Consider the following 25,413-nt stretch of genomic DNA (forward strand, 5'->3'; position numbering starts at 1 on the left):
CCTTTGACCTTTTTCTCTCTCTCCTCTTTTCCTTCTCGCGCGCGCGCGCACACACACACACACACGCAGACGCACACACCCCTACCCTTGTACTGTAGATGGGCCTGGCCGCCAGCTGCACCCAGCTCAACTTTACTGTGCTGGACTGGAATAATCCATCTCTGGATTTCTACTTTAACCAGGGGTGTTTTGACATGTTGGCAAACATGGGGTACCACTGCATGAGCTCTGAGGGGAACAACTGGAACAGTTAGGCCAGGGGGACACCTACCCTCTGCAATACTGAGGTCAACCTGGAACATGTGCAGGAATAAATAACCAACTCAAAGGCCCCGCTCCAATAGTTGAAAATGTAAATTTCCTTTCCTCCATCTTCCCTGAACTGATCTAATAGGATTGAGAACATTTCTTTGCATAGTCCTCGCCAGATCAGTGATTACCTTCAAGGAAATGAGGAAGACGGGATACATTTCCTAAGTATTGGAACGAGCCCAATGCAATGTAAAATGGTTGTTGATGAACCAACAAGGCCCCGCCCAGTGTTTTGACGTTACTTGTGTGTGCAGTAATGTTACCTGTAACCCCATAGCACTTGTCCCTGCCTAAGCTGTTGATATTATGTGAGAAATCTGGTAAACAGGAACCAAAGACACTATACAATCCCCTGTCTAAAACACCAGCCAAATGATGATTAAGTACTGTACAATTGTCTTTGTGATGAAGCACAATGTGATTTTAAAAAACTGCTACTTGTTTCACCTTCAACCGTATTGAATGCCTGTTCAGGTTAGTTGATCATTTCTGCAATCTTAGGCTGCTGCTTTAAGCAAATACGACAAACCAAGGCTTGCAATTTGCAATGGTGATTTATGAACAAAGTGTTTTAGAGTACATTGAGCTATTATGCCTTCTGGGGATCTGGCTTGGAGCCCAGTCCACAACATCATCATCATTACTCTACACTGGACAGCTCTCGAAGTTATTACATATCCAGATGATCATCTTGGTACATTCATATAATAGGTAAGATTGATCTTTAATCTACTTGTAGCTTTATCACCGAATTGAATGTAATTGCTTTGCTTGATTGTTTTTGCTTGGTTTCTAGGTTGATGGTGAATAACGGGATTTATTGTTGATGGAAAGTGCCATTAACAGAACTGTAAGCCAATGCCATTTTTAGTTGACCTTAGTGTTATTCCATATCATCCATTCATCTCTAGATTTAAAAAATAAAGATGGAACATATTTTCATTCAAGAAATCTATAAAACATTGGTGTTTTAAACAAAAATCCACTCGTCCATCCCCACTTCTTTCGTCACTAAGTTAAACTGTCAACCTGTTACACTTTGAAATCACAGCAAGAACCTTAGTGTTGCATTGCATACTACATTAAATAAGCTATTTGTTGTGCATGTTACACACTATTGAAGAAAGTGGTGTGCCAATACAGTTGTGTGCTCATAATATGGTATCATTTCTTATTTGTTTCCTTTTATTATTGACCCACTCCTCACTGGGGGACATAAATAACTTTATTGTAAAATGGTTTTATCATTCTATATATTCCCATGGCCCAAATCCAGCTATTGATAAATACCCTATATATATATCCGAAGGTATGTGGACTCCCCTTCAAATGAGTGGATTATGTTATTTCAGCCACATCCGTTGCTGACAGGTGTATAAAATTGAGCACACCGCCATGCAATCTCCATAGACAAACACTGGCATTAGAATGGCCTTACTGACTTTCAACGTGGCATCATCATAGGATCCGATCCCACTATTCCAACAAGTCAGTTCTGCTCTGCTAGAGCTGCCCCGGACAACTGTACATGCTGTTAGGGTGAAGGGCAAACGTCTAGGAGCAACAACGGCTCAGCAGCAAAGTGGTAAGCCACACAAGCTCACAGAATGGGACCATTGAGTGCTGAAGCACGTAGCACGTACAAATCGTCTGTCTTCGGATGCAACACTGACTACCATGTTCCAAACTGTCTCTGGACGCAACGTAAGCACCAGAACTGTTCGTCGGGAGCTTCACTTAATCAGTTTCCATGGCCAAGCAGCTGCACATAAGCCTAAAATCACCATGAGCAATTCCAAGCGTCGGGTGGAGAGGTGTAAAGCTCGCCACCATTGGACTCTGGAGCAGTGGAAACGCATTCTCTGGAATTATGAATCACGCTTCACCATCTAGCAGTCTGATGGATGAATCTCGGTTTGGCGGATGCCAGGAGAATGATACCTGCCCTAATGCATAGTGCCAACTGTAAAGTTTGGTGGAGGAGGAATAATGGTCTGGGGCTGTTTTTCATGGTTCAGGCTAGGTCCATTAGTTCCAGTGATTGGAAATCTTAACGCTACAGCATACAATTACATTCTAGACGATTCTGTGCTTACAACTTTGTAGCGACAGTTTGGGGAGGACTCTATTGTGTTTCAGCATGACAATGCACCCATGCACAAAGCAAGGTTAATTCAGAAATGGTTTGTCAAGATCGGTGTGGAAGAACTTGACTGTCCTGCACAGAACCCAGACCTCAACCCCATCAAACACCTTTGGGATAAATTGGAACGCAGACTGTGAGCCAGGCCTAATCGCGCAACATCCGTGCCCTCACTAATGTTTAAGGAATACCTAGGATAGGTTAAGTAATCCCTCTCACCCCACCCCCCCTAAGTTTTAGATGCACTATTGTTAAGTGACTGTCCCACTGGATGTCATAAGGTGAATGCACCAATTTGTAAGTCGCTCTGGATAAGAGCGTCTGCTAAATGACTTAAATGTAAATGTAAATGTAATGTTCTTGTGGCTGAATGGAAGCAAGTCCCCGCAGCAATGTTCCAACATCTAGTGGAAAGCCTTCCCAGAAGAGTATAAGCTGTTATAACAGCAAAGTGGGGACCAACTCCTATCAATGCCAATGAGATGTTCAACGAGCAGGTGTCCAACTACTTTTGGTCATGTAGTGTATATTCCTTGTCATCAAATACATAATGACATAGAGTTATTCTGTAGAATAGGCTATTTTGACAGAATAGCCACAACTATGTACACCTATCTACTGGTATAATGGGCTGCTCACATTAAATCCTGTGGTATATGGTACTTCCACTCTACACCTAAATATATAGTCCCATTGATAGACAATCTATTTTGGGCCATGATACACACAAACACTCATTGAAGGCTGTAAGAGTGCGATCCAGGGGTTAGAAACGAAACATAATCAAACGGAACGAAACTGGGAGGGACCTACCTGAATTAGTCCAATAGAAACTCTTGTTTTCGTTACAAACACGCAACTGTTTGCAACGGTTTGGACTAATGACAACACCCCAGGTCACGCAGAGCCTGCGGGTAGCACCTTGCCCTATACAACAGAGCCACCTTGTGGACACTTGGATTAGTTCAGTCGATCGGTATATTCTAATAGCCTACAGTTCTCCCCTCCCTGCAACAAGTTGATTCAGCTCGGTATTTTGATTTGTGCAATGAATCAAATATAGCGTGACTAATGCGTTAATAGTTACTTAGTGGCTTTTGAGAGTGCATCCAAGTTGTGGGCTGAGGCTTTGCATTCGTGCGAGCGTCTGGCACACGACGGGTGCACTGCACTGAAAACTCTTTCCCGGAGAAGAAAAGCTCAAGCGAAACTGTGCTAGATCATACGTGGTCTAGGTCAGAAATGACCCCCAGGAAGGCTGCAAAGGCAAAGGGAAGACAAGGAAGTTGACTCAACGAATCAAGTGATAGAAGGATGCAATCGTAGTGGATGTAAAATACATATTTCGTTGCACCCTGGCTGCATATTGCTCAACATAGCGCATTTGAATTCGACCTGCAAGCCAGACAGTCCACGATATTTCGTCTGATTAAATGCATTGATTAAAGCAACATGAATGGCTATTGATTTGAAACCCATGTAATTGTTTAATCTTTCACATGACTTTAACTTTTATCAATAGGGCTGTTGAGATATCATTTGTTACTGCGGGCAATAACACTTGCACGCCTTGTCGAAAATGTGAGCATTTGGATTTGATTTCACCAAGAAGGGAAACATGTGTCGCTGGAATGAAGTTAACATGAACACTTCGAATAGTCTGCAATGATAGCCGGGGAATGTGGAACGACCATGCATCGAATTCTACAGAGGAGAACAGTGCGCAAACTTCGCTTCGTCTGGGTATTCATGGCCATGGTGGCTCTGTCGCTCGCCGCCTGTAGCGCACTATTTACGGCGTGGACCTGGAGACAGACGCTGGACCTGTCCCAGTCCGTTAAAACTCTGCAAGACCGATTGGAGCAAGTAAGTAGCCATGCTATGTCATTATATATATCTATATATTGCAATTTTACGAATTAAATTTGCATTCCATGCTTTCCACACTATCATCGGTTATTTAAGTGATAATGCCCGAGAAGCCGGTGTTTGGAGGATATATTGTCACGGGTGTGTATAATACATGTATATTACTCATTCGGATTTTGTAGCAACGCTAACGTAGCATGTGTGCATCAATTCGTCTTGGTCTTGCCATTGTAAATTACGCACGCTCTCACTCTGTAGGCCTCCTCCAAGTTATTATTTCTATACTAACAATTTGAAGCAGTCAAAGTGACTGTTGAACAACTTCTTTGTCTCTGCTATGGAAAATGCAAAGCCATATTTTAATTGCCCCCTCCTCTACGCCCAAGCTTTGTGGCGTTAAGTTGTACACAAATAGCGGGCCACTTCTCTGCTGGTGACCTGCGCATTCTGGGGACTGCTCTCGAGGCAGTTTTATTGCTTACAAATAAGTGTGCTCAAGCCGTGGAGTTATTGCTTATAGTTTCTCTGCCAAGTTTAATCGTTCTACTGCCAGTTGTGTTCCAATTTTAGCCCAATTTACTGGAATCCCTTGACTTCTTGGCTCGAGCGCGCATTATAGCCAACTGACTTTGCACTGAACTGAGGCATTGAATTGCGTAAAACAGAGTAGACCTTACTGTGGTTAAGCGATTTGCAACATGTAAAGCCTACTAATTGCAGGTAGGCTAGGCTACCACAGGTGGTAGAATTCTGCAGGTGAAAGTATTGCTTTCAAATGCATAGTGCAATTATTCCTATACATCATTGTAATGCACACTGTATGACATTGTAACAATTTACCCAACACTGGACTTTTAACACAAGTGACTGATCTTTTCATTCATTCGAAACTCATCTTTATTAATAATACATTATGCATGTGCATCCTCGAATAGTCTACTTGTGCACTTAATACACATGCACTCAATATCACTCATGGTGTGTCTGACAGTAGGCTACCAGTGACCTGACTCTGCCATCTGTGGATACTTTTTGCAAGCACTCAATGAGCTGGCAGACCTGAGTACATCTAAACCACCCCATAGGCTGCACGCACCGACACACTAGCGGTATATTGAGTTCACTTTGCTGGCTTGACAAATTGTAGCACAGTGTTTTTTTCCCCTTCCTGATTCTCAGTCTCAGCAGGGAAGTTAAGAAAGGGAGGTAAGAAATGTGAGGAATGCGGGCACTAAAAACACCATTAGTTGTCACAACCAGTTTAGGCGGAAGTGGTTGACCTATTCTAAGCCTCGGAGTCACAGCGTGATACTGCCAGATACTGGAAGACGGTTTGTTTATGTGGTTTTGCTCAAATCTTTTGTCTTGTGTAAATTTGCAGCGGGAGCCAATTTGAAGACTCAATGGTCTCTGACGGTTCCATTCTCTCTCTCTCTTTCTTTCACTTTCTTGATTTTTTGCTCTCTTCCTGTCTCTCTCTCGCTCTCTCTGTGCAACAGGTGAACACTCAGCGTAAGGCCATTGTCCAACTCATCATGGAGAAGAGAGAGTTGCTGGTGGGGCAAAGGGTGAAAAGAGATGGTACATGCCTGTGTGTGTGTGTGTGTGTGCTGGCGTGCCTGCATGCTGATATGTGTGTGTGTGCTGGCGTGCCTGCATGCTGGTGTGTGTGTGTGTGTGCTGGCGTGCCTGCATGCTGATGTGTGTGTGTGTGTGTGTGTGTGTGTGTGTGTGTGTGTGTGTGTGTGTGTGTGTGTGTGTGTGTGTGTGTGTGTGTGTGTGTGTGTGTGTGTGTGTGTGTGTGTGTGTGTGTGTGTGTGTGTGTGTGAGACTTATTGTGCATGGAAGCAACAAAAAAAAAATCAAAATAGCACTACACCTCAAGTACACTCTACTACAGACAATGCCTCTTTCTCTGCATCCCCATCATCATACATGCAATACATAATCAACAATAACCAAACAGATGAGATAGATCTCATCGATGGTGCTCTGCTCTGTGTTTTTGCGGAGCTGGAGCAGCATTTAACTACAGCGACCAGACCAGGGGAATCTTGGCTCTGCATGGCACCTTGGTTAGGCCCTGTGGTCACTTGCTGCCCGCTGCTAAAAGTCGACACAGGAAACAGTAGGCAGCTGGATGACTGATGCAGAAATTACAGGTCTGCTCTGGACTGACGAGAACCTGGAGAAACCATCTGGCAAGAGGAGGGAGACAATGTTGCACGCTTCAGGGACTTAAAATGATTTTGCTCTTGATGGGACTGACAACAGCTATTATTTGCCAATTGTTGTTTATGATTAAGCAGTCATATATAGGCTAGGTAGTACACATGTCATGTCTAAATAGTGTGTGTCATGAAATAATGCTGAAGATGGCCAATAGTAAACAATTTGTTAGGAGTGCTACTCAAGACTTAAAGACATCCTCCAGTGATTTAGGAACATTTCCTGTTGAATATAAATACAAAATAATATAGTGAATGCAGTAAAGTACACACACTAAAAGGTAAAAAAATAAATAATGATTTGAGCAAAATACTGTTTTTTAGACAACTGAAAATTCAAGGAGTTGGTCTGATGGGGAGTTGTGATGTCATCGGCCTCCCCCCTTGCTTGAGGAACAATAGAGGAGCAATAGACAACAAAAGAGGAAATCCCCCCCCCCCCCCCCCACTTGTGCTATGTCATGACTTACCTGGACCACCTATTGAGATGTACCTTTTCTTAAGTAAATCAGGTGTTGAATTCGGTGAAAAGGAGACCGGAGTGACACTTTAAGAGTTGATGTACAGTACCAGTCAAAAGTCTGGACACACCTACTCATTCAAGGGTTTTTCTTTATTCTTACTATTTTTGTGGCCTTCTGAGTGGCACTAGAGATCTTGGCTCGAGTCCAGGCTCTGTCGCAGCTGGCCGCGACCGGGAGACCCGGCGCACACCTGGCCCAGCGTCGTCTGGGTTAAGGGAGGGTTTGGCTGGCAGGGATGTTCTTGTCCCATCACACTCCAGTGACGGGCCGGGTGCAGTGCACGCTGACACGTTTGCCATGGTGTTTCCTCTGACACATTGGTGCTTCTGGGTTAAGCGGGCAGTGTGGCTTGGTTGGGTTGTGTTTTGGAAGACGTTACAGCTCTTGACCTTTGCCTCTCCCGAGTCCGTATGGGAGTTGCAGCAACGAGACAAGACTGGAACTACTAATGGGATAAAATGAAAAGGGGATAATATTTTTTTTAATGTTATTTTTTATTTGTACTATTTCCTACATTGCAAAAAAAATTGAATGAGTAGATGTGTCCAAACCTTTGACTGGTACTGTATGTTTAGTTCAGAAGCATGATATATCAAATATCATCCCTAAATGGGCCAAATGATAAATGGCTTAAATTCCCAAGCACCCCAGTGTTCAATGTTTGCTGTTTTTTCCCCTAACATAACTGATCCTATAGTGAATACTTTCTGTGTATTTGTGTTGAGTAAACGAGTGAGTGTAAAGTCCAGTTCAGATACAACAGCCGACATGAGACTAGACAAGATAAATATAGCAAGTTTTAGAATTTTGTGTTGTACCACAGCTGATTAAAATACAGGTCATTCAGATCAAGAAGACAATACATGCAGTTGAGGTCATTTCCACAGTAACTGTGCCTTTTTACAATGACTTGATAAAACTATGAAACAAATTGGAGACTTTTTGTACTAAGGTATTGTAGCAAACAAGTGTCATGAGATACATGCACCAAAAACATGGTACACTTTGTTGCTTGTCAGATAAATATCAGCAAGCTAGGCTAGCTATGTGCAGCAAAAGAGCTAGCTAGCTAGCTCTCTGCTTGGTTAGCTAGCTAGCTGCTTTGCTGAACACAGGACATTAGCACACTGCTCTCTGATTGGCTAAATGGATCCTTCCATTCTCAAGACTTTAGCTAAAGATTTGACATGTTGAATCTTGGAAACTCCAGCCGATGACATGAGACATCCTAAAACTAGGCAGTTAGGATCAAACCAAATTAGATCTAAAACTCTATAAGACCGTCACGTTGCGTATCGTCTAATGTAGTTGAAATGGGCTTAAGGCCTGGAATCACTCCCTGCAGGCCTGATACTGGAGCTAAAACAAACCTCTAGAGAACAAAAAGGCCTGTCTTACCCCTCGCTCTTCCTCTTTTCCTCTCTCTCCCCCCTCTTATCCACCTATCCCCCAGTTTCAAGATATATTTGTATATATTGTATTTATTTGAACGGTGGCCATGACTGTTGCTCTTGCCTGTTTTTCCTGACAGGACCGTTACAGTTAATTTGGGTCATAGAACAGCCAAAGACCTCTCTCTATTTCTCTCTTTTGCTCCATCTTTCACCCTCTCTCTCCATCCCCCTTCCCTCTCTCGCTCTCTCCCTCGGCTGTCTTCTGTCTCTCTCTCTTGCGTTCTCTCTCCTTCTGTGTGCTTCTCTTTCTATCGTCCCCTTCTGTGTGCCTCTTTCTTTCCCTCCATTGATCTCTTTCTCTCTCCCTCCGTCTATCTCTTGCCCTCTCCTTGCTCTACTCCAGCTGGCACAGAAAGTAGTGAGAACAGACAGAGAGGAAAGTAGACTATACTTAACTGAGAACAAGTAAAAATGCCAGATATCAGAACAGAGCAGGAGAGGAGAAATGAAATCCTTCTCCATCTGTTAGAGCCGGTTGAGTATTCAGGTGGTGGATAAACAACTGCAAATTAATGCATTATGGTCGCCACGACACACACCACAGCTGTGAACAATGATATAATCTCCTCTACTTGGAACAAAAAAAAACAACAACATCCCTCTGAATTGTTTTCTTCTGTCGTATTAACTCATATTCTTTCTTCCTTCCCTCTGCAAGGGGGAACTGGGAAAGGGAAGAGTGGAAATGGAAAGAAAGTGGCTTCTCAGTTTGAGAGTAAGTGACTTGGCAGATCCTCATCAAAGGTTGCATCCCGAAATAGCACCCTATTCCCTATGGGCCCTGGTCAAACTTAGTGCACTCTATAAGGTTTAGGGTGCCATTTCAAACGCACCCACAGTGTTATAATGTAGCATCTGTTGAAGTGGTTTTGATTGGACACCAAATACGATTACAGTTATAAAATCTGAATTACTCCTTTCCCTCTCTTTCTTTCCGCTAGTAACCAAAGAGTCTGTTCAGAAAGGTAAGCTTTATGAACGTGGATCAAATCAAATCACATTTTATTTGTCACATGCACCAAATACCTTACAGTGGAATGCTTACTTACAAGCCCTTAACTAGCAATGCAGTTTTAAGAAAATAGCTTTTTTTTGTAACAGACAAGAATAACAAATAATTAAAGATCAGCAGTAAATAATAATAGCTGGGTTATATATAACAATAGGGGGTACCTGTACAGAGTCAATGTGTGGGGGCACCGGTGTCGAGGTAATTGAGGTAATATGTACATGTAGGTAGAGTTATTAAAGTGACTATGCATAGATAATAACAGAGAGTAGCAGCAGCATAGAAGGGGGGCAATGCAAATAGTCTGGGTAGCCATTTGATTAGATCTTCAGGAGTCTTATGACTTGGGGTTAGAAGCTGTTTGGAAGCCTCTTGGACCTAGACTTGGCGCTCCGGTACCGCTTGCCTTGCGTTAGCAGAGAGAACAGTATGACTAGGGTGGCTGGAGTCTTTAACAATTTGTAGGCCCTTCCTCTGACACCGCCTGGTATAGAGGTGCAGGATGGCCCCGGTGATGTACTGGGCCGTACACACTACCCTCTGTAGTGCCTTGCGGTCAGAGGCCGAGCAGTTGCCATACCAGGCAGTGATGCAACCCATCAGGATGCTCTCGATGGTGCAGCTGAAAAACCTTTTGAGGATGACAATTATTATAGAAAAGGGTCTTCTGGGTTTATGGAATTGGATTCGTAAGATCACTGCCCCCATGACAATGATACAAACTGTACAAAATTGACCCTACACACACAAACCTACAGTATAAATAAAGAGAAAATAATATACTGCTATATTTATGTCAATGGGTGCAATGTTTCTTCCCCCACAACATGTGTGTGTTTCAGTGGGAGCTGATGGCTTGATAAAAGGATGGACGGACTCGGAGCAGTTGAATATGAGCAAAGCTGTGAAGTACAACACAGACAGAGGCACCTTCACAGTGGAGAGAGCTGGAGTCTACTTCCTCTACTGTCAGGTGAACCTCTGAGAGTTGTAGTCCTGTGCCACCTGTCAAACAACACAGGCTCAATCAAACCCTGATTGGTCTGCTCTTTTCTTCTACTTCTTCTTCTTATTCTCCACCTCTCTCTCCCTCCATCCCTCCCACAGGTGTTGTTCAATGAGAATCAGTCTCAGCTGGTGAAGTTGGAAGTGGTGGTGGTGAAGAGCGGCCAGCCGCTGCAGAAGCTGCAGTGCATGGAGGGCTATGGGACTACACCTGCATCCGGATCCCACCAGTTCCACTTTCTCAAACCCTGCCAGGTGTCTGGCCTGCTGCGGCTAGAGAAGGGGGCAGAGCTACAGGCCATCACAGGCGCCGGCTTCAGCCTCCACACCACGGGGAAGCACTACTTAAGCCTCTTCAAGGTCAACTGAGTTGCCGGAGAGGATGGAAATATTGGAAGGATGGAGGGGGTGGAAAAATGGTTGAAGGAAGCGGTTTGTCCTACTCCGAACTGTATTAATGAGACACACCAACGTGACATTCCTCATTTGTTTAATTGTGAAATCTGGACCAATGATCAGGGGCATTGTAATAGCTATGGCTCATGTTCGCTACAGACACTTTGTATCAGAGGAGGCTGGTGGGAGGAGCTATATGAGGACTGGCTCATTGTAACGGCTAGAGTGGAATAAATGGAACCGAGTCGAACGTGGTTTTCCATATGTTTGATACCGCTCCATTTATTTCCTTGCAGCCATTACAATGAGCCTATCCTCCTATAGCCCCCCCACCAGCCTCCTCTGCTCTGTATGATACTTCTTCAAAGACAGAAGCTGTAATAAGGAAGATTATAAAGGGATACTTATGCACTTCTAGACCCTCCTAGCGATTCTACCCCTGCTTTTTTAAGAAAAACCCCCATGGAACGTTGTCTGGATCAGTTGATGCTGCTCTTCTGGAGTGAAGCTCATCCTCCTGAGTCTTAGTTCACCGTGACTTCGCCCGCGCATAGCAGGGAACTGACCCATGATGCACCTCTCTGAAGCCGGTGGACTACTGAATGAGAAGGATTCTGAGTAATGAGCTGGATGGATACGTTGAACTATGAGTCTCTCATCCATTGTAATCCTTGTTGTCTCAGCAGTTGGGGTGTATACAACAACAAGAAAACTAGCCTATGATCTCACCAACGTCTCTCAGTCTAGAGACTCTTTATGACTGTCCATCTCAATCTTTTAAACTGAGTCTCTTAACATTATAGGCCTATCGTATATCATTTTAGATACAAATATTCAGTATGTTCTGTCGAATCACATTTCAATATGTTACATGATTGTCAGTTTCAGACTGCACATCGAAGAACTAGGGCCGGGATTCATTCCAAGACGCGTTACAGAGCAACACTCTGAACAGCCGACAATTAGTCTTTTAAAGGCATTTTCCCCAAAATTCACGAAGATCGCATCCCCAGTAATCGCTGCGCATGTTGGCTCAAGAGAAAATGACCTTCAAAAGTCCATTACAGTGAGCTGTGCTATGAGACGCGTTGGATTGAATCCCGGCGTAGTTGTGTATATAAGGCTCAGCCTGTCGAGATGCAGTATATCATGGTGGAAATATAAATGATTTTGTATATCGTAATCACAATACTTGTACTCATTCCAAGCTCTCTTAGGTGCCATTTGCAGTAATATGTATTGAACACAGACAGTACAAACAAGAGTATTTCTATCAGGTGGTTTGGTTTAATGTTTTAACACTCCTACTCTGGTTTATAAGTAGTGTGTGGGTGACCACATTGGCTTCTCCTCAGCAATTTACACACACACACACACACACACACACACACACACACACACACACACACACACACACACACACACACACACACACACACACACACACAATGCAAAAGTCACATAATTCTAGTTTTCAGTTCAAAACAGTCCTAATTTCTCATCATTAGATGGAAAGTACCTTATTTGTAAAAAGAGGTCTAGTTGTGAGTCAAACCCATAGGTCAAGGTTGAAGAACCAGTGAGGGGATATTGTGTGTGCACGTGTTTGCGAAATTATGTGTGCAATGCTGGTTGTTGTTCTAAACTGACTTCCCAAAAGTCAAATAATTCTGGTTTCCAGCTCAAAAGAGCTGTAGTTTGTCATCATTAGATCACAAGTGGAAAGTGTGTTATTCTGTTGTAAACATATTTCCTGTTTGATTTCCTAATCCTTCTCCGCTTCCCTTTTGCACCTCACATTTAGCCCGTTTTGCATCTAACATTTCCCTTTCAGAACCCAACACACACACACACACACACACACACACACACACACACACACACACACACACACACACACACACACACACACACACGCCCTTCCTGAATCCAACCAGAACCAAATAGCTGAACGCTTTTGAGGAATCAAATTCCTAACACTTCACTCCCCTAATTCCTATATTTTTAAATGTCAAAGTTTATTGCCAAATTAAAAAGCATTATTTGGCACAAAGAGGCCTGTCTGTGAGAAGTAAAGAAAAGTAGGTCAAGGTTGAAGAACCAGCAAGGGGATATAGTGTGTGTACGTGTCTGCGAAATGATGTGTGCAGTGCTGGTCGTTGTTCTAAACTCACTTCCCATAAAATGGTCACCCTTTTTAAACCCTTTTAATATCTCCTTGTGTTCGCGTTCAACTCTGGCCAGGGACTACTACTGATCTATGATACAGTATGACAAACAAAACATAGACAATCTTCCTACTCCTCCGTTATTCTCCAGCGTCCCCCAATGACATCACTGTATTGCTAAATAGAATGTGTGGAACACTGCACTATTCTGGTTCTTTAGTCATGACTCACATACTACTGTGTATTGAGTCGTCACCACCTGTGATTCATACTTCTGTAGCTCAAGGTCTGGAGTCAGTACAACACAGTGCAGACAGACTGGGATGACTTCATGTGAGGGCTAGAGGAGGCGATTCAGCAGCCCGATGTGCCCGTGTGTTTTCCTGTGTTGCTATTCAAGCATCCATCTACGAATCACATCATTTTGTTCCATTTAATTTGATTTTATTACAAACAAAACTCGAAATAAAAAGAGATGCATTTTATTATTGACATGTTTAAATGCCACTCATTGTTTATCGGTCGGCACCACCACAACGTACACAGTGACACGAAATATCGAGGAATTCAAAACAAAACACAAAATCTGAAAAGAGAACAAGAAAAGAGAGAGGAAGTGCCTGGTTGGACCATGTCCATTTTTAGTTAAGGGGTTGCAAAACACTTCCTAGGAAACATAATCAGTGAAGTGTAGTTTAGGCTCTTCACTTGGAACACCTGTGTGGAGTATTCAGGATTTTCAGGAAATACATGAACATTTTCTACTTTCATTATTTGAAATATGTCCAGGGAACTAACTAAAAGTGGTCTATTTCAACTAGCATGTAAAGAGTGTACATCTCCCGATTCATTCAGACTTAATTCCGAATGAAATTCTTTACACTTATTTCAGCTATGTTATGTTTAAGGCTGTTTGTGGATACAGTATATAAAGTTGACTTGATTCTACTAACAGCCTCTTGAGTTTCCAGAGAATAATGAATTAATGTACTTTAACTGATGTTAAGATAGTACACGGTTTCATTTGGTCTTAACTCATTTAGGGTTACATATGTAGTATATTATATAGGTTATTTGCAAAGCCCCAAATCTAGAATGTAAAGCAAGAAATGTTTCGTTGTTTGTTGTGTTCACTCAACCTCTTCGCTTTCAATTTATGCTCCGACTATAAGACGTCTGATATAAGAGGTGCATTTGTGCACCAAAACGTACGATTTTATTGTTTTCTCAATCTCTCATTTGGTAGAAGCTCTTTTTTTCCAATAGCAACAGCAAAGACAACAGCAACGTCAACAACAACAACAAATCATCATAGTCGCAGTAAGTCAACGAGAGTAAAAACGCAAGAGAACACAAATGAGCCAAGTTTAAATATGCAAAGAATATCACAGAATTCGTAGAAAGAAGGAGAAACTAAAAAAAAATTAAAAAACGAACAAGAAAGAAAGGATTGATTGAGAGGAGGAGGAGGAAGGGAAAGGGAGATATCGTGCATTCGGAAAGTATTCAGACCCCTTGACTTTTTCCACATTTTGTTATGTTACAGCCTTATTCTAAGATGGATTAAATAAAACAATTTCCTCAGCAATCTACACACAATTCCCCATAATGACATGAATGAGTAAACAAGAATTTTCCGCAAATGATTAAAAAAAAAAAACAAACAGAAATACTTTATTTACATAAGTATTCAGACCCTTTGCTATGAGACTCGAAATTGAGCTCAGGTGTTTCCATTGATCATCCTTGAGATATTTCTACAACTTGATTGGAGTTCACCTGTGGTAAATTCATTCGATTGGACATGATTTGGAAAGGCTCACACCTGTCTATATAAGGTCCCACAGTTGACAGTGCATGTCAGAGCAAAAACCAAGCCATGAGGTCACAGGAATTGTCTGTAGAGCTCCAAGACAGGATTGTGTCGAGGCACAAACTGGGGTGAAGGTTCACCTTCCAACAGGACAACGACCCTAAGCACCAAGACAACGCAGGAGTGGCTTCATGACAAGTCTCTGAATGTCCTTGAGTGGCCCAGCCAGTGCCCGGACTTGAACCCGATCTAACATCTCTGGAGAGACCTGAAAAAACCTGTGCAGCAACGCTCACCATCCAACCTGACAGAGCTTGAAAGGATCTGCACAGAAGAATGAAAAACTCCCCAAATACATGCGTGACAAGCTTGTAGCGTCATACCCAAGAAGACTCGAGGGTGTAATCGTTGCCTAAGGTGCTTCAACAAAGTACTGAGTAAAGGGTCTGAAAACTTATGTAAATGTGATATTTCAGTTGTTGTTTTTTTGGATAAATTAGCAAACATAAAAAAAATGCTCTGTCATCATGGGGTATTGTGTGTAGATTGATGAAGGGAAATACTATTGAATAATTTTAGAATAAGGCTGTAACCTAACAAATATGGAAAAGGTCAGGGGGTCTGAATACTTTCAGAAGGCACTGTGTAAGCTTTACGTAGGGGGTCAAAGAGCAAGGGGAGAGGACTGTAGTTGAGGGTGGTCAACACTGTATGACTTGCCTATGAAAGGTTATGACCAGTTCTATGAGTGAGGCCTATCCCGAACAAGCACTGGGACCTCCCATCCCAATCAAAACCAAAGATATAAACTGTGTACCCTGGTCTGTAAGAAAATCCTCTGGCATACCAGCTATAACTCATACAGTCAACATAATACTAAGTTGGGTTGGACTGACTGACATTTCAGTATTTCTACATGTACAATCAGGTCAACATGAAAGGGAAATGGGCTGAGAGTTTCCTGACAAGTTTACAGCCCCGAGTCCTGTAATACTTCACTCAATCAATTCTCCAATGGGGCGATTGATGAATGGTTTTCGGCAAGCTTCGGAGATAAAACCAGCACTAGAAGAAATACTGTAGGCACAGCTTGCATGATAACACCATTGTTTTGTGAGTTTTAGCACAGCATGCTTCTCAGGACGAATGGCAGGAATGGTGTCAAGAGCAAAATCTTCACAATGTTATATCATGCAGTTTCATGTCACTGGAGCGACCCCTGAGGGGATCAAAGGTCAAGGATCAGGTTTGGTAGTATGTGAGCGATGCTAGGATAGAGAGGGAGGTTCTAGATTACGGAACCATACTGTTCTGGAGGGGAGATATTCTATGAGTAGGCTGCTTGTGAGGATTGGTTGGTTTGAGGCAGATAACAAGCGATTGAGCAGGTGAGTATGTACGTGACAGCATGGACCACAAGTGTGTGTGTGTGTGTGTGTGTGTATTCATAGGGAGTGTCAGTCTGTGGAGTGTGGATACTGTACTGTGTGTATTATGTGTTGGTGTGTGTATGTTCATGTGTGTGTGTATATATTCATAGGGAGGGTCAGTCTGCGGAGTGTGGATACTGTACTGCGTGTGTTATGTGTTGGTGTGTGTGTATATGTTTGTGTGTGTGTGTATATATGTTTAAGTATATATGTGTGTATATATATGTTGACGTGTGTGTGTGTGTGTGTGTGTGTGGTCAGTGAGCGATATTGTTCAGTCGTCGATACAGATGACCTCTCCACGGCGCTGGTCTCTCCTGCTCAGGAGCTGCTCTGCTTCCCTCTCCTTCTTCACTGACACAGGAGGACCGTTCAACACTGTAGGGGGAAGAGAACACACACATGAGCACACACACACACAAAGCATATAAACTGAGTGTACAAAACATTAGGAACACCTGCTCTTTCCATGACAGACTGACCAGGTGAATACAGGTGAAAGCTATGATCCCGTATTGATGTCACTTTATTTTTGGGGGGACTTAACATCCACTTCAATCAGTGTAGATGAAGGGGAGGAGACAGGTTAAAAAATGATTTTTAAGCCTTGAGACAATTGAGACATGGTTTGTGTATATGTGTCATTCAGGGTGAATGGGTGAATGGAGAAGACAAAAGAGTTAAGTGTCTTTGAACGGGGCATGGTAGGAGGTGCCAGGCGCACCGGTTTGAGTGTTTGATGTCCGACTTAAAATGTTTCTCCATTCCATGATTAACAGAGGTTAAGGTTGTTCTGAATCAAACTGCAACAGCTTCCCGTGTGTATCAAGAATGGTCCACCAGCCAACTTGACACAACCGTGGGAAGCATTGGAGTCAACATGGTCCAGCATCCCTGTGGAACACTTTCGACACCTTGTAGAGTCCATGCCCCGATCAATTAAGGGTGTTCTGGAGGCAAAAGTGGTGCAACTCAATATTAGGAAGGTGTTCCTAATGATTTGTAAACTCAGTGTACATGCATACGGTATATTCAGAAATATTGCTGAATCAAAGCCCCGTCCTCCACAAGAATCATCACAATGTCACACGCTATCACTCTCTTAATCCTTACCCAGAACTGTCAGCATCAGGAACGTGGGAAAGAGAAAAAAAAATCAAGATAGAGGGAGTGAGAGAGAGGGAAAGAGAGGGGGGGAAGAGAGGGAGAGAGAGGGGGAGAAAAAGAGAGGGAGAGAGAGGGGGAGAAAAAGAGAAGGAGAGAGAGAGGGGGAGAAAAAGAGAGGAAAAGAGAGGGAGAGAGAGAGGGGGAGAAAAAAAAAGAGGGAGAGAGAGAGGGGAGAAAAAGAGAGGTAGAGAGAGAGACAGCACGTACTACACTGATGAACAGAATGATTACACACCATTTGCTTCCGAGCACGTATGACAACCTTTTTAATGAGCGAGCTGGCATATACTTTCAGAATATCAAACTACAGCTGAAGTCGGAAGTTTACATACACCTCAGCCAAATACATTTCAACTCCGTTTTGCACAATTCCTGACATTTAATCCTAGTAAAAATTCCCTGTTTTAGGTCAGATAGGATCACTTTATTTGAACCTGTTAGGGATGACGCAGAATGTAATCTCAGTGCAGGAACATCAATCAGCGGAAATTTCAGAGCGCCACCTATAGTTTTCAATAAAACTCAAACTTTCATTAAAACACACATGCAAGGTACTGAATTAAAGCTACACTCGTTGTGAATCTAGCCACCAAGTCAGATTTGTAAAATGCTTTTCGGCGAAAGCATGAGAAGCTATTATCTGATAGCATGCACCCCCCAAAATACCTGAACGTCACCTAAACAAAAGATTTTGCGGTAGCCGGCGCAACACAAAACGCAGAAATAAAATATAAAACATTCATTACCTTTGACGAGCTTCTCTGTTGGCACTCCTATATGTCCCATAAACATCACAATTGGGTATTTTTCCCGATTAAATCCGTCATTGTATACCCAAAATGTCATTTCATGAAGACCGGTGTGATCCAGGAAAATTCCGCTTTACAAGACGCAACGTCACTTTTTAAAATGACAAAAGTTGCCTATAAACTTTTACAAATCACTTCAAACTACTTTTCTAAACCAACTTTAGGTATTAATAAACGTTAATAATCTATCAAATTGATCACGGGCGATCTGTATTCGATAGCAGCAAGTCTTGAAATCAACCTCCATGTTTTCACTTTCATAACATCGTGCGGAGAGCCCCAAGACAGGAAGTGCCTATATGTCATCTAACCAAGGATAAAGCAGCCATAAAATGCCAGTACTGGCTACATCGTGTGGAAGCTGTAGGCATTGTAATGGAATCCTTGATTTTTTCCGTCGCCTTAGACAATACATTGACTGGCGGATGAATATTTTTTTGTGTTTTTGGTGAACAGTTTTCCCTGGGATTTTTACTCCTAAACACATTCTGTTATAGCCACAGACACGATTTGACCAGTTTTAGAGACTTCAGAGTGTTTACCATACACACATACTTATCATATGCATATACTATATTCCTGGCATGAGTAGCAGGACTTGAAATGTTGCGCGATTTTTTACAAAAAGCTGCAAAAATTTGCATCATCCCAAACACGTTTTAAGAACGTGAAATGTCAGAATAATAGTGGAGAGAATGATTTATTTCAGCTTTTATTTCTTTCATCACATTCCCAGTGGTTCTGAAGTTTACATACACTCAATTAGTATTTGGTAGCATTGCCTTTAAATTGTTTAACTTTGGTCAAACGTTTCGGGGAGCCTTCCACCAGCTTCCCACAAAAAGTTGGGTGAATTTTGGCCCATTCCTCCTGATAGAGCTGAGTAACTGAGTCAGGTTTGTAGGCCTCCTTGCCCGTACAAGCTTTTTCAGTTCTGCCCACAAATATTCTATAGGATTGAGGTCAGGGCTTTATGATGGCCACTCCAATACCTTGATTTGTTGTCCTCAAGCCATTTTGCCACAACTTTGGACGTATGCTTGCGGTCATTGTCCATTTGGAAGACCCATTTGCGACCAAGCTTTAACTTCCTGACTGATGTCTTGAGATGTTGCTTCAATATATCCACATAATTTCCAGTCCTCATGATGTCATCTATTTTGTGAAGTGCACCAGTTCCTCCTGCAACAAAGCACCCCCACAACATGATGCTGCCACCCCCATGCTTCACGGTTGGGATGGTGTTCTTCGGCATGCAAGCCTCCCCTTTTTCCTCCAAACATAACGATGATCATTATGGCCCAAACAATTCTATTTTTATTTCATCAGACCAGAGGACATTTCTCCTAAAAGTACGATCTTTGTCCCCATGTGCAGTTGTAAACCGTAGTCTGGCTTTTTTATGGCGGTTTTGGAGCAGTGGCTTCCTCCTTGCTGAGCAGGTTATGTCGATATAGGACTCATTTTACTGTGGATGTAGATACTTTTGTACCTGTTTCCTCCAGCATCTTCACAAGGTCCTTTGCTGTTGTTCTGGGATTGATTTACACTTTTGGCACCAAAGTACATTCATCTCTAGGAGACAGAACGAGTCTCCTTCCTGAGCGGTATGACAACTGTGTGGTCCCATGATGTTTATACTTGTGTACTATTGCTTGTACAGAAGAACATGGTACCTTCAGGCATTTGGAAATTGCTTCCAAGGATGAACCAGACTTGTGGAGGATTCCAATATTTTTTCTGAGGTCTTGGCTGATTTCTTTTGATTTTCCCATGATGTCAAGCAAAGAGGCACTGAGTTTGAAGGTAGGCCTTGAAATACATCCACAGGTACACCTCCAATTGACTCAAACGATGTCAATTAGCCTAACAGAACCTTCTAAAGCCATGACGTCATTTTTTGGAATTTTCCAAGCTGTTTAAAGGCACAGTCAACTTAGTGTATGTAAACTTCTGACCCACTGGAACTGTGATACAGTGAATTATAAGTGAAATAATCTGTAGCTCAGTTGGTAGAGCATGGCGCTTGTAACGCCAGGGTAGTGGGTTCGATTCCCGGGACCACCCATACGTAGAATGTATGCACACATGACTGTAAGTCGCTTTGGATAAAAGCGTCTGCTAAATGGCATATATTATTATTATTATTATTTAAAAAATGACTTGTGTCATGCACACAGTAGATGTCCTAACCGACTTGCCAAAACTATAGTTTGTTGACGAGAAATTTGTGGAGTGGTTGAAAAATGAGTTTTAATGACTCCAACCTAAGTGTATGTAAACTTACGACTTCAACTGTATATGTAATGTTAAGAATAATAAAACAAAACCAAACATAAAAACAGCTTATATCGTCAATATTTGATGGGGGTCTGTTTGAGGAATATGGGGCTGGCATACACTTACAAATACAGTTGCTAAACACACGCATACACACACACACTACACCAATAGGTAGTGGAACACCACAAATCCAGAGGAAGGACCGCGTTTAAGCTTCCACCTTGCCAAGTAGATCCGTAGCCTCAAGCCAACACGTGTGTCTTGGAGCAGACTAGCATCTGTTACACTGAGGTAGATAAAGTCTGCTGCTACTGGCCCTTCACCTCCATCCAACATGCTAACTGCGGGGACACCACAACACACACACATGTACTCAAACACACATGTACTCACACACACATGTACACACACACACATGTACACACACACACACATGTACACACACACACACATGTACACACACACACACACGTACACACACACACACACGTACACACACGTACACACACACACACACACACACACACACACACACACACACACACACACACACACACACACACACACACACACACACACACACACACACACACACACACACACACACACACACACACACACACACACACACACAGGTTGTCATTCGTTTGTGCAGGGAACCTACAACAAGATATACATCCACTTCCCTTTAGATTCACTGTCACAGCTCTAAACGGATGGTAGTGATGACCTCAAACTCACTCCTGGAGGCTAAACTCTCCTGGAGGTGGTGGTCCATCACAAACAGACTCAGGCCTGTCCGCTTTGGCCGGAATGGTCTCTGGCCCCGGAGAGGCATACATTGTCATAACACCCGCTGTCTAGATCAAAGCACTGATAGTGTACTGTAGGAGAGGAATGGGTGTGATGATAATGATAACTACCGCTGCTGTGGCTGTAGCTGCTGTACGTCCAGCCGGAGAGAGACTGAGGGGGGGGTGCAGGGACACCGTATGGCATGTGGCCCAGTGGAGGCCAATGCAAGGGGAGGAAGGCAGACGGACTACTTAACTTAGAGCTGTGTGACTGTGTGTGTGAGTTCAAATCTGATAAGAGTAATACAAATAAAGCTGGAAAGTTGGAGAAAGAGAAAGAGGGGGAGGGGAGGGGGTCGAAGAGAGAAGGAAACAGAGGGAGAGAAAGAAGTAACGATTTACAGAATAAAAAAGAAAAAGAGATGAAGAAAGAGAGGGAGGTAGAGAAGGAGAGAGAGAGAATGAGTATGTGAGTGAGGGGAATTTAATGGATCACTTGTGGTGTACAAGATAAAGGCTTTCATATCATATAGTTCCCTCGAAACCCATCCACACATCTCTCTCCCTCTCTCCTCCCCCTTTCTCTTTTTCTCTCTCTCCTCCTTCTGTCTCTGTCTCTGACTCCAAAGTCAGCCTTTTCACTAATCCAGCACTTTCACAACTTCACTCCCCTATCGCTCCCCCTCCTTCTCTCTCGTTTTCCTCTCTCTCCCTCCTCGGGAGTGTAGTCTAATCCCTTGTTCATTCTGTTCTACCTGTGTTTCCTTTGTTCAAGCGGCTGTTTCTGGCCTATCAGATCAAATGAGAGAAAGGAGAGAAGGCGAGAGAGTGTTCTGTCCTGCTTGTCTAAACAGACACTGCGCTGGTGCATCTATCATTCACCTCAGAGAGAAATGAAAACCATGAACAGAGGAGGGGGAGAAGACCTGGCAACACAAACGAGCGCAGGCAGCAGAGGTTTTGGAGTTCACAGGGATTTATAGTTGTCCATTTAGGACGAGAGCAGTCTAGGAGAGACTTGCAGCTTCACTTAGGATAACATACAAGAATATCCACAATTACACTGTCAGAGATATGTGATGTATTGATTTGATTTGTGTGTGTGTGTGTGTGTGTGTGTGTGTGTGTGTGTGTGTGTGTGTGTGTGTGTGTGTGTGTGTGTGTGTGTGTGTGTGTGTGTGTGTGTGTGTGTGTGTGTGTGTGTGTGTGTGTGTGTGTGTATTCACATATACAGTGCATTCTCAAACTATTCAGACCCCTTCACTATTCAGACCCCTTCACTTTCCACATTTTGTTACATTACAGCCTTATTCTAAAATGTATTAAATATCGATTTTTTTCAGCAATTTACACACAATACCCCATAATGACAAGGCAGGTTTTTAGAAATGTTTGCAAATGTATAACTAAAAACAGAAATGCCTTATTTATGTAAGTATTCAGACCCTTTGCTATGAGACTTGAAATTGAGATCAGGTGCATCCTGTTCGCATTGATCATCCTTGAGAAGTTTATACAACTTGATTGGAGTCCACCTGTGGTAAATGTAATTGATTGGACATGATTTGGGAAGGAACACACCTGTCTATATAAGGTCCCACAGTTGACAGTGCATATCAGAGCAAAAACCAAGCCATGAGGTCGAAGGAATTGTCCGTAGAGCTCCGAGACAGGATTGTGTCGAGGCACAGATCTGGGGAAGGGTACCAAAACAATTATGCAGCATTGAAGGTCCCCAAGAACACAGGGGCCTCCATTATTCTTAAATGTAAGAAGTTTGGAACCGCCAAGACTCTTCCTAGAGCTGGCCGCCCGGTCAAACTGAGCAATCGGGGGAGAAGGGCCATGGTCAGGGAGGTGACCAAGAATCTGATGGTCACTGACAGAGCTCTAGAGTTCCTCTGTGGAGATGGGAGAACCTTCCCGGAAGGACAGCCATCTCTGGAGCACTCCACCAATCAGGCCTTTATGGTAGAGTGGTCAGACGGAAGCCACTCCTCAGTAAAAGACACATTACAGCACGCTTTTAGTTTGCCAAAAGGCACCTAAAGGACTCTCAGACCATGAGAAACAATGGTCTGATGTAACCAAGATTGAACTCTTTGGCCTGAATGCCAAGCGTCACGTCTGGAGGAAACGCTCCCCATCCAACCTGACAGAGCTGGAGAGGATCTGCAGAGAAGAATGGGAGAAACTCCCCAAATACAGATGTGCGAAGCTTGTAGCGTCATACCCAAGAAGACTTGATGCTGTAATCGCTGACAAAGGGGCTTCCACAAAGTACAGAGTAAAGGGATTGAATACTTATGTATTATTTTTTAAATACAATTTCAAAACATTCAAATAACCTGTTTTTGCTTTGTCATTATGGGTTATTGTGTGCAGATTGATGCGGGGGAAAAAAACAATTTAATCAATTTTAGAATAAGTCTGTGACATAACAAAATGTCAAAAAAGTCAAGGGGTCTGGATCCTGTCAGAAGGCCCTGTATGTGTATTTGTGTTTGTGCACAGACATGTCCTTTACAATATCACTTTCTCTTCTTCAGATCCAACCTAATCTCTTTGTAATGTCGCTCCATGAAGGAATTTGGGTGGACATGTCGAGCCACGCTTTGTGCTTTGAGGTACAGGAAACGCCAGATAAGAACTTTTTCACACAGACACACTTCATGACACGACACTGTTTGAACAAAAGGTGCTATCTAGAACCTAAAAGGGTTCTTCGGCTGTCCCCATAGGAGAACCCTTTGAAGAATCCTTGTTGGTTCCAGGTAAAATATATTTTGGGTTCCATGTAGAACCCAATAGCCTGTTATTTTACTGCTGCTCTATAATTATAATTATTTTTTATTTATTTATTTTTACTTATCTATTTTTTTACTTAACACTTGTTTTTCTTAAAATTGCATTGTTAGTTAAGGGCTTGTAAGTAAGCATGTCCCTGTAAGGTCTACACCAGTTGAATTGGGCGCATGTGACAAATACAATTTGATTTGGTTTGATTTGATTCCCGCAGAGGGTTCTACATGGAACCCAAAAGGGTTCTACCTGAAACCAAAAAGGGGTTCTGTTTTGGGGACAGCCAAAGAACCCTTGTGGATCCCTTTTTTCTAAGAGTGTACACTACATCCTCATCCCAATACCAGATCCCCTATTGCCCCTGTTTCCTTCTTACATCCATCATGATAAAGTGACCTCATATAAAGGTGCTACAGTAAGTATGATTGGTCAATACAGTACAAAGATTACATGTCTCTACACCAAGCTCTCTTCCCATTGGGCACTGTCCTCTCAACACCTCATGCTGATTGGTTCATTACAACGACAATATAAAAACAGGAAGTTGTTTTTGTCTCTACATCTAAGCTCCTTTATGGTTGGTCGGGGGTGGAATGCCGAGGGGTGACAGAGTTCAGGGAAAGGAGTGTGTTATACTTAGAAGTCATTCATTTCTCCTGCTCTGTTGGTTGAAATGAGAGACTCCAGGATGGCCCTCTTTGGCTTGCATTTGCATCCCAGTGTCTTGTATTGAACAGAGGAGGGTGGCTATGGAAAGAGAAAGTGGACTTAATAGGTTTCGGTCATGTTGTGTGTGAGGTCTGCGGTGTTTGGGAGTGTGAGTGTATGTGAGAGAGAAAGAGAGAGGGAGTGGGGGATGACAAGGTGTGCAGGACTGAGAGAGGGATTGAGGAAGAATAAAGGAGGGCGGGGTCAGACTCGTTCACTCTGCCATTGGATAAAGAAGGATTCCGGAAGGGAAACGTTGCGGCCGGCGTCGGGAGCAGAACGGGACAGTAGATTAGTCTGACACAGGGAAGGAGGGATGAAAAAGGGCAAATCTCCCCTTTCTTTGCATTTTTTGTTCTTTCAGCTGCTCAGACCTACATTCTCTATTGAATACATTAACATACTCTCATTTTTTTCCTCTCTGCCGACATTTCACCTCCAGGTTCAGCTTTCAGGCCTCTTTCCTCCCCTTTTTCTCCCTCTATTTTTGGGCCAGACA

The 25,413-nt window shown here is 42.9% G+C and overlaps 2 protein-coding genes across 2 annotated transcripts in view; one reads left to right on the forward strand and one right to left on the reverse strand.

Moving 5' to 3' along the window:
- The first annotated feature begins 3,485 nt into the window (after positions 1-3,485).
- LOC124008724 (tumor necrosis factor ligand superfamily member 12-like) lies at positions 3,486-13,593 on the forward strand. Its single transcript, XM_046320241.1, has 6 exons — positions 3,486-4,321; positions 5,824-5,905; positions 9,189-9,245; positions 9,472-9,495; positions 10,382-10,512; positions 10,647-13,593. Exons 1-6 carry the CDS (start codon positions 4,121-4,123, stop codon positions 10,911-10,913), a joined length of 762 nt encoding a protein of 253 aa, XP_046176197.1. The 5' UTR covers positions 3,486-4,120; the 3' UTR covers positions 10,914-13,593.
- A 1,845-nt stretch (positions 13,594-15,438) lies between these two features.
- The window catches only part of LOC124008723 (chromodomain-helicase-DNA-binding protein 3-like), a 54,942-nt gene continuing 44,967 nt past the window's right edge, over positions 15,439-25,413 (reverse strand). The window contains exon 39 of the mRNA XM_046320240.1: positions 15,439-16,729. Within this exon, the coding sequence (XP_046176196.1) occupies positions 16,626-16,729 (104 nt within the window). The 3' untranslated portion in view covers positions 15,439-16,625. The remainder of the gene's footprint in view (positions 16,730-25,413) is intronic.

This window comes from Oncorhynchus gorbuscha, linkage group LG21 (assembly GCF_021184085.1).
Source record: "Oncorhynchus gorbuscha isolate QuinsamMale2020 ecotype Even-year linkage group LG21, OgorEven_v1.0, whole genome shotgun sequence".
Lineage (NCBI taxonomy): Eukaryota > Metazoa > Chordata > Actinopteri > Salmoniformes > Salmonidae > Oncorhynchus > Oncorhynchus gorbuscha.

What these genes read in the sequence shown, in the direction of transcription:
- LOC124008724 (XM_046320241.1), top strand. Translation starts at nt 4,121, where the DNA reads ATGATAGCCGGGGAATGTGGAACGACCATGCATCGAATTCTACAGAGG. An exon ending in GCAAAGGGTGAAAAGAGATG is followed by an intron (nt 5,906 to 9,188) that starts GTACATGCCTGT and finishes TCCCTCTGCAAG; the next exon opens with GGGGAACTGGGAAAGGGAAG. An exon ending in AGTGGCTTCTCAGTTTGAGA is followed by an intron (nt 9,246 to 9,471) that starts GTAAGTGACTTG and finishes TCTTTCCGCTAG; the next exon opens with TAACCAAAGAGTCTGTTCAG.